At 50.9% G+C, this 15,437-nt stretch overlaps 1 protein-coding gene across 1 annotated transcript; it reads right to left on the bottom strand.

Moving 5' to 3' along the window:
• Positions 1-6,281: 6,281 nt before the first annotated feature.
• C4H1orf216 (chromosome 4 C1orf216 homolog) lies at positions 6,282-13,432 on the bottom strand. Its single transcript, XM_055403484.2, has 2 exons — positions 13,223-13,432; positions 6,282-11,028 (listed from the first exon to the last, which is right to left on the bottom strand). The coding sequence occupies exon 2, from the start codon at positions 11,021-11,023 to the stop codon at positions 10,340-10,342; it is 684 nt and encodes a 227-aa protein (XP_055259459.2). The 5' UTR covers positions 11,024-11,028; positions 13,223-13,432; the 3' UTR covers positions 6,282-10,339.
• Between the last annotated feature and the right edge of the window lie 2,005 nt (positions 13,433-15,437).

Consider the following 15,437-nt stretch of genomic DNA (forward strand, 5'->3'; position numbering starts at 1 on the left):
AGGTGAGTCAGCAACATCTCCCTTCTCTTTCCCTGCCTCAGGCTCCTCATCTGTTAGATGAGCTTGTAGCCATTCTGACCCCTGTTCCCAAAATACACATGTACATGCACACGTACAAACTAGATCTCAGTAATAATTAGGGGAGTATCTGAGGGTCTCATATAAAAGGAGATCAAGGTGGTGGTTGTACCTGAGACAAGTTGGGGTGGGAAATCAGGAAATCAACCTAGAAGATTTTGCTCCTATCTGGGTGAATTTTGGGAGTAGGAACGAATTGAATTCAGAGGTGAGGGGATTTGTGAGTCCTGGCAGGCTGTATGAGGATTTCAGGCACTCTAGGCACAAGGAATCAGAAGAAGTAGAGCCTTCTCTTGCCTTGGTTTTCCCATATGGAGGAGGAAGCAGACATCTGGAGCTTTACCTGTAAAGCTGCAGCCTGAAGCAGACACCTGCTATCATGTCTCCTCCCCTTTCCATCCCAGTGGCAAATTCCCACTTCTTGCTTAGTTCCACAGAACTTACTCTTAGGTGGGTCATGGGGATGCTCCCTAGCTTAGTCGACCCTTTGTGGGCACAGATAAACCTGTTTCTCAGGCAAGGAGTCTCTAACCATGTTTCCTTCTGGCCCGAGTTGTGAGGTGGAATGTGAGAAGAGAAATAATTATATCTGTCCTGCCAGAAATGGAACCCACCTGAAGAAACTTTGTTTTTTTCACCTATAAAATAGGATAATAGAGAAACTGTTTCCTGGGGTTATATTGAGAGTAAAATGGCACATAGGAAGTCTCAGTACAGCTTAATCGTCCTTTTCTCATCTGTATCCCTTCCAGGCTCTTTATCCTACCTTGTTCACATCCACTTCCCCATCCTCTTTCCCATTCTTTATTCCCATCTGCCCTCCTTCCCATCGAGTCCTACAGCACCCTCATTCACAACCATTTCATTTGTAGGACGTCCCATGAAACATATTCCCAACCTGGTTAATAAAGCAACATTTACTTCTATTTTTCTTAAATTATTAATAATCACAAACAATAAAGATTACCATTTCAGTAGCCTCCATTAAAATTAGTTTCAAAACAGCATAAAAATTTCACTCTTTAGAAAACAAATGGTCAATTACTGATATTAAAACATTTGCTTCTAGAAGGGGCAAAAAATAATACCAAAGCAAGTTAACAGAACACCACCACACTGGGGTATAAAATATTCTGCAATTTACAAAGCAACTTCAAGAGCATTATTTAATATTCACAGCAAGCCTATAAAGTAGATGGTACTTGCTTTCTTACCCCTTTTGAACAGAAGAGGAAACTAAGGCTCCAAAAATTTAAGTGAATTTATCTCTTGTTCACAAGGCTGCTGCTGCTGCTGCTGCTAAGTCGCTTTAGTCGTGTCCGACTCTGTGCGACCCCACAGATGGCAGCCCACCAGGCTCCCATGTCCCTGGGATTCTCCAGGCAAGAACACTGGAGTGGGTTGCCATTTCCTTCTCCAGTGCATGAAAGGGAAAAGGGAAAGTGAAGTCGCTCAGTCATGTCCGACTCTTAGCGACCCCATGGACTGCAGCCTACCAGGCTCCTCCGTCCATGGGATTTTCCAGTCAAGAGTACTGGAGTGGGGTGCCATTGCCTTCTCCAGTTCACAAGGCTAGTGAACTTGAAGGAGAATCTAGTGACTTCCCTGGTGGTCCAGTGGTTAAGAATCCACCTTGCAATGCCAGAGAGGCAGGTTCATTCCCCAGCCTCGATCACTGAGCCCATGTGCTGGAGAGCAAATACCGAGCCTGCATGCCACAACGAAAGGTCCCATATGATGTGTGCCATAACTAAGGCCTGACACAGCCAAATAAGTATTTAAAAAAAAAAAAAAGACTCTAAAGCCAATTTTATAAGGGGTGGAAGGAAGAGGAAGGGCATAGGAATGGGGAAGATTCAAAGGTTGGGTGGTGATGATGGTGGTAACGAATGGGGGTGAAATTGGGCATGGAGTAAGTGGGAGGGGGATAATATGTGCAGGAAAGGATGGTAATAAGAATGAGATTGGGATGGAATAGGGTTGGGTAGGTGGAAATGAAGATGCTTATAAAGGCAGGTAGGGAAGAAAATGACAACCCACTCCAGTGTTCTTGCCTGGAGAATCCGAGGGACGGGGGAGCCTGGTGGGCTGCCGTCTCTGGGGTTGCACAGAGTCGGACATGACTGAAGTGACTTAGCAGCAGCAGCAGCAGCAGCAGGGAATAGTTGTGGACTTTGAGGTGGTTAGAGAATTGATTCTGCAGCCAGACTGCCAGGCTTGAATCCTGGCTCTGCCTCCTGCCAATTATGTGAATTTAGGCAAGTTGGACAACAACTTGGGCCTCAGTTTCTTCATCCACAAATTTGAGGATGATCATAGTATCTTTCTTCTAAGGATTAGGTGAGTTAACACAGATAAAGCACCAAGAACAGTGGCTGCCCTGATGCAAAAGTAGCGATCTGAGAGGGCACTCTTCTCCGACTACCCTCTGCCTTCTCCTCTTCCTTCTCTTATTGCTGATGCTGTTAGGAAGATCATTTGTACTGAAATAGAGAAGTGAGTTAGGAAAGATGATGTTGAGAATGGGAAGAAGCAGAGCTGGCTACAGGGACAAGAATAGCACACAGATGCAAGTAGGAATAAAATCAAGGGAGGGGAATGGAGTATGGCATTGAAACCCACCAGATGCACCAGAGGAAAGAAGATCTGGTCTTCTTCACAGGGTTTTGACACACACATATACATCTGTGTACACCTGCATGTTCTGGACTGACCCAATGCTGCATGATTCCCGCAGAAACAAGTTTAGTTGATATTAATTAGGGAGGGTCTTTTAAGGAAGTCTTGTTGGCTCCCATAATGAAGCCCAATGAACTGGAGCGGAAGCCCTTTCTTCAGAGGACTGACTTCTGGGACTCCCAGCCTGTACTCATTCCTCCTTTAGACTCTCTCAAACTGTGAAGGTTCTGGGTGTACCTGAAGACAGAGGCTTGCGTGGTTCACAGATAAGTGGGATACTTTACTGACTTTATTATACTCCCCAGCACCCCAGGAAGTGATGTGATGTCTCAGGCCAAACCCCAGGACAGCAAGCATTCACAACAGTTGTATAGGTAAAGCCTCACTCCTCATTGTGGTTGCTGGCTCAGAGAGACTGTTTCTGGGACAGTGCCCGGCTTCTGAACTCTCGGAGGCTCCTGCTTCTTGGCTCCCCAGGGCAAGTCCTCTTTCACTTTGCCTAGGATGCTGTCTTCCTCGCCTGCTTTTACTCATCCTCCCAGTCACATCCTCCACATCAGCTCCTCCTTGAACACTCTCCTGATCATCCCCTTTGAACTTGGAAATCTTTTACTTCCTACCCATTGGAACATATTCTAGAAAGTGCTTCCGTAGAACCATGGACAGACTTGTATTAGCATTTATCACACTGCACTCTTATTACCCATGTCTGGGTCTCCAGAAATTGACTGTGAAGCTCCGGTGGGCGGGGACTGTGTCCGATTCATCTAGGTCACCACTGCCTATCAGAAGGTCTGGTACATGGTAGACAGTAACAAATATCTGTTGGATATAGGGTTTTCTTGTCTATGACTAAGACGAGGACTTGAGCACCTTGGAAGTAGATTCCTGGGAGGAGGTGTCTGGTGACAGTGGAGACAGGAACAGTGTGACTCAGACATGCTTGCAAAGTGTGATTCTGAGCCCTTTGGGTATGTGGTCCATCCTGAGAGATCTAGAACAAAGGTGGCTAGCAACCGTGAAGATTCATGCACCTGGAGTGGCCTCAGAGGCCTCAAAGACCTGAGGAAGCCCGTGGAAGGGTGGGGCCACATCCACCAGGGAAATCTGCTGTCCTGTGTTGGGGAGGCATAGTGTGGGCAAGGCTGGGCCAGCACGCACCGCCTCTGGAAGGTCTGCCTTCCCACTGCCCTATAGTTCCCTGGACCTTGGGGCTCTGAAGGATGGTTCTGTGAGGGGCAAGGCTACTCAGAGATTTCATGGGGAAAATCTCCAGGAAGGCTCTTGAGGCAGGTCTTTGTGAACTAGACAGTAACGTGAGAACTCTAGACCCTGGGGAAAGATCAGGCCAGTGGGGATACAGGAAGCAGTCAGAGAAGGTCTTGCATTTCCAGCTAAGCAAGCTGAGCCATTGGAGAGCCTTGGAAGAGTCATAAGTTTGAGGAATCAGATGGAAGCCCCACACTAGAGCATCGTGAAGGGGACAGAGGGAGAAGACCAGGAGCCCTTCCAGTTGTCCAGGTGAGAGATGCCTGCATGCATGCATGGTAAGTCGCTTCAGTCGTGTCTGACTCTGCAAGACCCCATGGACTGTAGCCCACCAGGCTCCTGTGTCCATGGGATTCTCCATGCAAGAAACTGCAGTGGGTTGCCATGCCTTTCTCCAAGGGATATTCCAAACCCAGGGATCGAACCCACATCTCTTGCATTGGCAAGCAGGTTCTTTACCATTAGCGCCACCTGAGATGATGGTGGCCTGAACCAAGGTGGGAAAGTTGGAGTGGACAGGAAGGCATAGGCTGGAGAAGTGTTTGCGAGGTGGAAGGGACAGGACCTGGTGATGGGTGTCAGGAGTGACCAGGAGGGCCAAGGCTCACACCCCAGACGACTGAGTGGGGTGAGCAGGCTTGTGGGAAGGGGTAGATGAACTCAGTTTTGGACATGGGAGGTTTGAGGGGCTGTGGGTCCTCTGGGTGGAGCTGTCCAGGGGGCAGTTGGAGGCAGAGGCCCTGCTGGAGTCCAGACGAAGGGCAGAGGCCAAGGCACAGAGTGGAGGCGATCCTGGGAGGAGTGTAGAGAGAGGAGGTCCCACGGCAACCCATCAAGGTCTAGGGATTTTCTTTCCTGAGAGTTGTCTGAACGCTGAATGTTGGACCAGAGGAGTCCAAGAAGCAGGAGTAACGCCCCTCCAGCCCGCTAACTTGCACTCGCTCAACTGTGTCAGCCATGGCTCCAGTCCCACTGGCAGGCCACATCACCGGCGCACTGCAGCCCCCTCTCTTCTCTCCACAGTCCCTCCCTGCAGACCCTAGGGTTAATCCTCCTCCTCCCCCAGATTAGGGGCGCTGCCCCTCTTTGTGCAGCCCAAGTGCCCGAGGCGAGAGCCCTGGGAGGCTTGCGGCCCTGGGGCAGCTGAGGTGGGGAGGGCGGAGAGGGGCGCGGGGGAGGAGACACAAAAGCAGGGCGGGAGCCCGGCTGCAGCTGCCCCGCGAGGGGCCGGGACAAAGGGCCTGCTGGCGGGCCGCTCGAGCCGTTTTCATGCTTGTTGGGATTAGGCGCAGGAAACGTCGCTCCCAATCGTGCGGATCAACAGTCCCGTGCGCGCCGGCGCGTGGGGTGTACTCGGCTCCTCCCGCCCCCCGCTTTGTGCTGGGTCCCCGGCTCGGGGCGGCGCGGGGGTCCGGGGAGGCTGCCCCTTTGTCTGTGCCTTTCGGGGGCCGAGCCCCGCCCGGGGACCGCTGAACACCCGCTGAACGCAGTCCTCCGGCCCTCACCCTCCTCCCCAGCGCGGAGCTCGCGAGCTCCACCTCGCGCCCCATGGTAGGGCTGGGGCTCGGCCCCCCAGGGCAGGAGCCCCTGGGATCGCCCCCTCCCACGGCCCAGACCCTTTTTCATCCGCGGGGACCTAGCCCCTCCCCTGGCCCTGACCTTAGTACGACGATCCCCCTTTTCCAAGAGCCTCCTCCCTCCTCCCGCTGGCAAGTCTCATCTCAAATTTACAGGTGATCAAAGAGAATGGGGCTATTGAAGGACCCACTGCTTCTGAGCCTAGCGGTTTTGGGGGAGAATCGGGGAAGGATAAGGTTTGGCTAGGGAAGCCTTCGGCCTAGAGAAGAGGAGCAGACACGTTTTTGGCTGCCCCGTGCTGGGGCTGGGAGAGTCAGAGGTCTGACCGGTGCAGAATTCCCGCCTCCTCACCCCTCACTCCGCCACCCCGCACCTCCCGCACTCACCCCTTCCCCGCCAGGCTGGGTGCAGTTTTCTTTTCAGAAGGGTGGGGGAAGGAGGAGGAAGGACACGTGTGGGTCTGTGTCCAGGAGTGAGTGAGTACATGCGTGCGTGTGTCTGTGTGTGCGCATGCATAGGCCTGGGGTCTAGTGCCCCTGTGTCTGTGGGTGCCTGGTGGGTGTGGGCATGTGTTTGAGTGTGGATCTGAGGTCTGGTTTGCAACACTCCCATCTCATGCTCCTCCTCTCACCACCAGCATCCCATTAAACTCATAAATCTGGAATTCAAGGCCCTTTAGTAATGGTTTTTAATATATAGCACTACACGCAGTGCCCCTGGTGGCTCGGTGGTAAAGAACCCACCTGTCAAAGCTGGAAAGGTAGGTTTGATCCCTGGGTGGGTAAGATCCCATGGAGAAGGAAATGGCAACCCACTGCAGTATTCCTGCCTGGGAAATCATGGACAGAGGAGCCTGGGGGCTATAGTCCATTGGGTCACAAAGAGTCAGACATGACTTAGTGACTAAACAACCACAACACACAACATAACTGCCCAGCTGCATCTCCTGGCTCCGATGGCCTCCTCATTCTCTCCCAGTCCATGAACAAGGCTAACATTTATGGATTCGTTCCTCTGTGCCAGGCTCGGTTCTAAGCGCTATACATGTGTAAACTTACTGAACTCTCAAATAATGCTATAAGAAAAGCCCGAATTGACTCATTTCGCAGTTGAAAAAAGTGAGGCAGAGCTAGTAACTGGAGGATCCAAGACATTTGGGTCCAGTCTGCCCTAGGAATCACTATTCTCTGTTGTCTCAACTTCCACTCATTCGCTAGGCTCTTCTTCCTCCAGGAAGTCTTCCTAGATCATACGTTCAGAGATGTCATTGCTTTCCTGTCTCTGCTTCCTGTTTATACTGTGTTTAGGAGGAAACACTAACACTGGGTTTGTGGTGAGGCCTGTAGAGACAGGCCAACACATCCCCAGAGGGTTACAGTCCTTGCTTGAGTCGTGTATATGCTCAGTCATGTCCAACTCTTGCAGCCTCATGGACTAGAACCCACCAGGCTTCTCTCCATGGAAATTTTCACCATGGAAATTTCTAGGCAAGAATACTGGAGTGGGTTGCCATTCCCTTCTCCAGGAGATCTTCCCAACCCAGAGATCAAATGCACACCTCCTGTATTGGCAGGCAGGTTCTTTACCACTGAGCCACCTGGGAAGCAGACAGTCTGTAAGATGGTTCTGGTGATCTCCACCTCCCAGTACTCAGAGCCTTGTGTGAGATTCCCCCTTAAGCAACTTGTCTTTAACCAATAGAATCTGGCAACGTTGAGGGACTTCACTTCGGTGATTAGGTTGCAGAAAATTGAGGCTTCTGTCTTGCTAGTACTCGTTTCTTTCTTGGCTTGCACGCCTTGATGAAGCAAGCTGCCATGGCCCACACAGCCAGGAATTAAAGGCGACCCCCAGGCAACAATCTTCCCGGAACTGAATGCTCCCAACAAAGTAGACCGTGGACGTTGGACTGATATCTTGACTGTAGCCTGGTGAGAGGGTCCTGACCTACAGAAATGGTGAGACAACAAATGTGCATTGTTTGAAGTCACTGAGTTTTAGGGTAATTTGTTATGCAGTAGATAACTACAGGTGACTCTTCAACAACACAGGTTTGAACTGTGTGGATCCACTTAAATGTAGATTTTTTTCAGTAATAAATATTACTGTACTACGTGATTCACAGTTGGTTGACTCCAAGGACGCAGAACCATGAATATGGAGGGACCGCAAATATGGAGGGCTGACTCTAAGTTACACACAGAGTTTCGACACTGTGGGGGTTTGGTGCTCTCAACCCCTGCATTGTTCAAGGGTCAACTGCAATATACTTTCTTTATATAACTTCTGAATTTTTGAATTTTTAGTACTTTATAAAAGTACTGGATTTTAGAGAAATGAATTAATAACTTATCATACAAACCCATGTAAAATAGAAGATCTTATCTAGATTGGCATCCACAAATATCTGAAATCATGTACGTGTTTTATAATTACATCTGTGTCAGAACCATCTAAGGACCCTAACTCAATCTTTTACAGTCAGGCTTCCACCTCCTTCAGGGAAGTGGTGTCCCTAGGGCAGATTTGAATATGTGAGCATGCTTGTATGAATGTGGGGCATGCATGTGTCCCTCACAATTGACACCCCTCCTTTTTAGGCCTAAAGGTGCCTTAGGACAAGGACAATCTCTTGGGCAGAAGCAAAAGTCTCCCCTGTTGGACTGAGAGGCCCCTGAGGAGAGATTCCTCCACACCCACCTCTCCATAACCCTCCTCGAGACTGCCAGCCAGAGCAGACTGAATTCCTCCTCCCAGTGTCTTCCTTCCATCCACCCGCCCCGGCTCCAAGCCCAGAACCCCGCTCAAAAGAGGAGCTCAGACAGTGTGGAAAAGAGGCCACCTGATAACAGGTAACACAAACCCAAGAAATGCATTTCTTTGCCTCAGTTTATTTGTCCTGGTTTTGGTCCAGAGGCCAGGTTCACACTTACCACACAAGAGTCCCCAGGGCCATAGCTTCAGCCTCACTCCCTATACCTTTCACCTGTTCACCCACACATTTTGCAGATGGGGAGACGAGGGCCAGAGGCAACGTCAGTGATCTCCAGGTCACTGCTCACCCATCAGGATCTTGTATCCTCTTGGCTCACAAAAGCAAAGCAGGGAGCTCAGCTACCAAGGCCTTGATTCTCCCTAGAACTCACCTGCTCTCCACCTCACAGAGCCTCTGCTGGAGCCCATCAGCCCCATGCAGTGACATAAGGGGGTATGGCCCAGCATCCTAAGAGCTTCCAGGAGCTGGACTGACACTGCCCACTGCCCACTCTGGAAGGCTGAACTGTGACTCCTCCTGGCCCAGACAGTCTGATTTCAGGGACACAGACCAAATTAATTTGACATCCAGTGTTGCGAAAACCAGAAAGGCACAGCAAGTAGAAACACAGAGAAGGAAGTAAGGTTTTCCCCAACAGCCTTATAACACCTTTCCATTCCTTGCAAGCTTAGAAAGCACATATTCCTTTTCTTTTTTTTTTTTATTGAGGGATAATTGACATATGACATATCAACACAGATTCCTTTTCATCAGAAGTTTAAGTCAATAAGGCTTTCAACAGTTGCTCTACAGTAGAGGGGTGTGATTTGTTTGGAACTGGTGTTTTAGAATTCCTATTCTCCCAGTCTTCTCAGGGTTCTGCCATTGTCATCTTCCATCTCCATCTCCCATGTGCCCAATGGCAGAGTTCAAGCAGGATGGTCCCCTATCTTCTCTGATCTCTCCTCCATGCCTGCCATGGTGTCAATCACCATCCTAGCTCTCTTCCCTGATAGCATTTCTCCACCAATTGCCCTGGCAAAATAGCAGCCAAAAAGCCATGGTAGGCCAGAGCAGCAAATCCACCATCAGGGACAACAGCCTTAGCAGAGCAAGGTCTGGGAGGAGTGAAGGTGAGGGATCAAGAGAGTTAGCCTGAGAAATTCCAAGAGAATGGATCAACCACAACCTTCAGATAAATGAGAGCAGGCTAGCCCTTTCTCCAGGGAGCAGTGGGACCCTGTAGAGACAAAAGGCTAGTGTAGACCACGGGTAACATAAGGTACGGATGGATGCCCTACATATACAATTGAACATACATGCTCCTAATATGCATATCCCATGCACAATGTACCCCTACACATAGGCTGTACACACGAGGGCTCATTCACAAATACCCACCAGAAATCTGCACACTCAAACTCACTCATATGTAAACACATATCTTTTGCATATCTATCTTCACTCATGCACATAGATACACACCATAGGGTACCCATCCATGCATGCATATACAAAGTTACTTCCTCCTACATATATACCATGGGCTTCCCTGGTGGCTCATATGGTACAGAACCCACCTGCCAATGCAGGAGACATAGGTTCAATCCCTGGGTCAGGAAGATCCCTGGGAGAAGGAAATGCAACCCACTCCAATATTCTTACCTGGGAAATCCCATGGACACAGGAGCCTGGTATGCTACAGTCCACAGGGTCACAAAAAAGTAGGACATGACTTAGCAACTAAACAACAACATACATACTATACATACACATATGTACATACTCACACATAACACCACACATACTGATGCACAGGTGCAGATTCACACGTGGCCTGTGCACATCTGCCTACATGTTAGCACTGACATATGCTTCCCTGCACTTATACCAGCAAATGATCTGTACTTTCCTGTGCATAACCACACACATGTCTGCAAATATATACATAAACCCTTGCACCTCTGTACAGAGACACCCTTAGTCTTGGGCCTGGGGCCTGGATGGTACTGCCCTTTGTTGGAGACAGCGGATAAGCTCCTTCCGGTTGTCTAGAATGGTGTCAAAGCTCTCCTGCAGACGGGCCTGCTGGTCAACCAACTGGTGCTGCAGGCCCCGGATCCACTGGAGCAGGGCCAGGCGACGGTACATCACCAAGTGCACATGGTGCTTCTCCTTCTCCTGCTCTTTGTAGCGCTCTTGAGCCTGCAGCTGCTGCACGGCCTGGGCCACCGAGGGCAGAAGGTGGTTTGGAGGGCCGGGAGGGGTCCCACAGGCAGACTCAGGGCTGCAGCTAGGGCTGTCAACGCTCAGGGAGCTGCTGGCATAGCCATTGTCCTCCAGCGGGGAGCAGACTGTGCTGGCACCACCCGTCTTCTCAGGCCCAGCTCCAGGAATCTCTGCCCCCTCCGGTGGGCTGCGGATCTCTCCCTCAGGGAGTCCAGGAGCCTGGAAATCCTGGTTGTCAGAGGGCAACTCGGAGGAGCTCGTCATTAGTACGGGCTCCACTTGGCCTGGCATCCCGTGCCAATTCTCATTGGCATCCTTGGCACTCGTCATGAAGTTGGAGTTGCTGTCTGGTTGAAGTTCGGGTGGACATACTCCAGGAGGTGGGCCCCCCAGGAATTGACCCCCCTCAGCTACCCCTGGCTGGATGGCGAACATCTGGTCTGTAAAGGGGAAGCAGAAGAATGAGTCAGGGCAGGTGAGGGTGGGGTGCCTGAAGTCGAGAGAACCTAGCAACAGCCACAAGGCTGCTCCTTTGCCTTGACTCTGTGAACCCCTCCCTTGGTGGTCGTCGTCTTCCCTCCCTGACTGCCGATTCTCAGCCTCCTCACAGGGTTCTCCCTCAGCCCTGAGGCAAGCTGTCCTCTCCTTGTAGGCACTTCTCCCCAGATGACCTCATCTTCTGCTGGAAGTTCAAGAACTACCATGTGTTGGTGACTCTCGGATCTGTCAGAGTCAGATCCAACTGCTACCGAATCCTGCAACCAACCGTAGGCTCCTCAGATTCTACAGAGCCTGCCCTGCTCTCCCTATTCAGTGTCCTCAGCAAAGCAGGCACACTCTCCAGTCACACCGACTGGAAACTGCGGCGCACACATACACGTGCGCATGTGCATACATCTCCCCTTTCTCTTGGTTTGGGCCATTTCTAACCTGGATTACTGACTGCTAGGACTTTTTCACTGACCTCTCTGCCTCTAATTAAAAATGTAAACTTGTCATGGCTCCTGCCCTAACCTTCTGCTAAATCTCTTCCTGGCCTAAGAGGCTGGCCCCTGCTCACTGCTTCAGACCTGTCTCTTACCACTCTCAACCCCTCCCACCATCCCAAACTGCTCAGAGATCTCAGAACACACCATTATTCTCCTCCCACAATCCCCTTGGCCCAACATATCCTTCCTCTCCCCTTCCCTCCCAGCTCTTCCCTTCTCCACCAGCAGATTCCTTTTCGTATGCTAAGTGAAGTGAAAGCTGCTCAGTCCTGTCCGACTCTTTGTGACCCTATGGACTATACAGTCCATGGAATTCTCCTGGCCAGAATACTGGAATGGGCACCCTTTCCCTTCTCCAGGGGATCTTCCCAACCCAGGGATTGAACCCAGGTCTCCTGCACTGAAGGCAGATTCTTTACCAGCTGAGCCACAAGGGAAGTCTTTGCATGCTAAGATTCGGCCCTAATATCCCCACCTTCCTGAAACCATCCTGGCATTCTCCCCACTGCCCCTATACACACACACAGTTAACTGTGCCTTCCTCTGGATCCTCACTGCTTGGATACATGCTGTCTTATGCCTGTTTGTTTCTTGTCCCTGGCACATAGCTGATGGTCAGTAAATGTCTATTCAACTTGTTTTTATTTCCTCTATCTTGTAATAGCAGCCTACTGGCCCCCCTACTGGACATGGAATTCCTCTCTATAAATCTCCACCATATTCAGGAGCCAGCACAGAACCTGGCGCAGAGCAGGTGGCAGTACATGCTTGCTGAGTGAGTGAGTAGGGCAGTTGGATCTGGGCTGCTGACAGCTCAGGCCTGGAAGAGTTGGGTTGGGTTCCCTCCTCTGCCCAGTGAGGAAGCCTTTCTCCCACTGACAAGCCTCTCTTCTGACCTCACCCCTTTCTTCCATGTTTATTACTATCCCGGGTCCCTGCCTCTATCTTGCTCCATCCTGAGACCCTGGAGAGAGGACACACCACATTATTCTTTCCTTCCCAATAACCAACTTCTCCCCAAATCTGGATTTAAATTGACAAGAAGTTTCTACTGACCATAAATTACTAGGATTAGAAAAACGGAATCGGTAAGAGTAAAGGGGAGTGTCAGTGAATGTGGCAGGGACCCTCCCCACATCCAGTACAGTACTGGGAAGAAGTCCTGGGGGCAACAGTGTAGGGGCAGTCCCTTGGTAACCTACAGACTCCATCCCGCCGTTAAGCAAGGTGCCTGGAGAACGTCCCCGCCCAAACGTTTTCTTTTTTCTAAACTTGGGCGGGGCCGTGAAGCAAGCTGGAAAGAGGTGGGGGTGGTGCTAAGGATCAAGGGGTTCTCAGGGAAGGTAGAATGGGAACCGAGACACCCTGGCATCAGGCTTCTCTCCAAGCTAATCCGCAATGTGTCGGGGGTGGGTGCGGTGGGGCGGGGATGGTGAAGGTCGGGGGGTGGTAAGATGAGCGGAGGCGGCTTCTCTTCCTGCCCAGACTCGCGGGAGAGGGATGCCATCCCCAGGAGACAGAGGATCCAGACCATCCTCCCCTAATCCCCGCCCCTCTTCCACCGGCAAAAGGCAGCTGTGCAGAGGCAGCGACCCCCGCCCCTCGCGGCTGGGGTCCAAACCCGCCCGCTCCGGCCCCGACTCACGGCCTGGAGGCGCCGCCCCGCCCGGCTGGCTCCGGTGGCGAGGTCCCGCGGCCGGAACTGCTCCCTCGGGGCTGGGGGGGTGGTCCTCGGCCTGGGCGTCCCCGCGGGTCGGGTCGTGGGGTGCGGGCTCCCGGGCGCTGCGCCCAGCCCAGGCCCGGACTGCGGAGTCGGGCGGCGTCAGCGCGGCGGGGCGGGGCGGCCTGGCCCACGTGGGCCGGTTCGGTTTTCTGCCGAGCCGCTGGCGGGTCCGAGCGCCGGAACCGCCTCCGTGCCTCCGGCAGCCCGGACCCAGCCTTGCAGGTCCTGTTTAATTTCTCAACTGCATTCACTGGGTCTCCCCGATCGGTTTGCCTCACAGTGACATTTTCAGAATGAAAATCTGATCGTGTCACCACCACCCTCCAGCCTAAAAGCTATCAGTGGCTTCCGCATTGCCGCTTAAATCCTTAAGGCAGCCGCCGCGGGGCTCAGCATCCTGCTCTCGCTCTGGCTTCAGCCTTTGCCCTTGGGTTCTGCAACTGAGCAGCCTCGCGCTCCTTTCTGCCGCACTGTTCCCTCTGCTTAAAATTCTCTCTCCTCTCATATCTCAGATCTCTTCTCAGGTAAATCTTCTCTGACCTCCTAGGCCAGATAGTTTCCCTTATTATATTATCCCACGGCTTTTTTTTTTCTTCACAATTTGAAGTTATATGTTCGTTTTGTGCTTATTTCATTAAAGTCACTTAATGAACAGAGTAATTGCTGACTCTAATGATAAAACCTTCCAATGAACACCCAGGACTGATCTCCTTTAGAATGGACTGTTTGGATCTCCTTGCAGTCCAAGGGACTCTCAAGAGTCTTCTCCAACACCACAGTTCAAAAGCATCAATTCTTCGGATATCAGCTTTCTTGACAGTCCAACTCTCACATCCATACATGACCACTGGAAAAACCAAAGCCTTGACTAGACTGATGCTAAAGCTGAAATTCCAATACTTTGGCCACCTCATGCAAAGAGTTGATTCACTGGAAAAGACTGATGCTGGGAGGGATTGGGGGCGAGACGAGAAGGGGGACAACCAAGAATGAGATGGCTGGATGGCATCACCAACTGATGGGCCTGAGTTTGAGTGAACTCCGGGAGTTGGTGATGGACAGGGAGGCCTGGCGTGCTGTGATTCATGGGGTCGCAAAGAGTCGGACACGACTGAGCGACTGAACTGAACTGAATGATAAAACCAAAAAACACTGGCTGCCCTTAGGGAGAGGCAGCCCCAGAAAGACATTTGTGACAAATTTAGCCTTTAGGGCGAGTGAGCTTCCAGGAGGTCCCTTCCATACCCACAGCTTTACTGAGTAAACCCAGCAATTTGCTTATACCTTTCTCATGCTCCCCCCTCCATGCCACCAATTAAATATGATTCATCTTTCAATCACAATATGTTTAAAAATACCTTGGAAAGGCAGAGGAACCAGAGATCAAATTGCCAGCATTCACTGGATCATAGAGAAAGCAAAGGAATTCCAGAAAAACATCTACCTACCTCTGTTTCATTGACTATGCTAAAGCCTTTGACTGTGTGGATCGTAACAAACTGTGGAAAGCTCTTAAAGAGATGGAAACATCAGACCATCTTAACTGTCTCCTGAGAAACCTTATGTGCATCAAGAAGCGACAGTTAGAACCCTGTATGGAACAACTGATTGGCTCAAGATGGAGAAATCAGTGCAGCAGGGCTGTCTGCTATCACTGTTTGTTTAATTTATATACTGAGCACATCATGAGAAATGCCGGGCTGGATGAGTTACGAGCTGAAATCAAGATAAGTGGGAGAAATATCAACAACCTCACATATACGGATGATACCATGCTAATGGCAGAAAGCGTTGAGGAACTGAGGAGCCTCTGGAGGACAGTAAAGGAGGAGAATGAAAGAGCCGGCTTAAAACTAAATATTAAAAAACTAAGATCATGGCATCCGGCCCCATCACTTCATGGCAAATAGAAGGGGAAAAGGTGGAAGCAGTGACAGATTTCCTCTTCTTGGGCTCTGAAGTCACTGTGGATGGTGACCGCAGCCATGAAATCAGAAGATGATTGCTTCTTGGCAGGAAAGCTCTGACAAACCTAGACAGTGTGTCGAAAAGCAGAGACATTACTCTGCAAACAAAGGTTCGAATAGTCAAGGCTGTGGTCTTCCTGGTGGTCTTGTATGGTTCTGAGAGCTGGACC

This window comes from Moschus berezovskii, chromosome 4 (assembly GCF_049115385.1).
Source record: "Moschus berezovskii isolate FMDL1 chromosome 4, NW_MosBer_1.0, whole genome shotgun sequence".
Lineage (NCBI taxonomy): Eukaryota > Metazoa > Chordata > Mammalia > Artiodactyla > Moschidae > Moschus > Moschus berezovskii.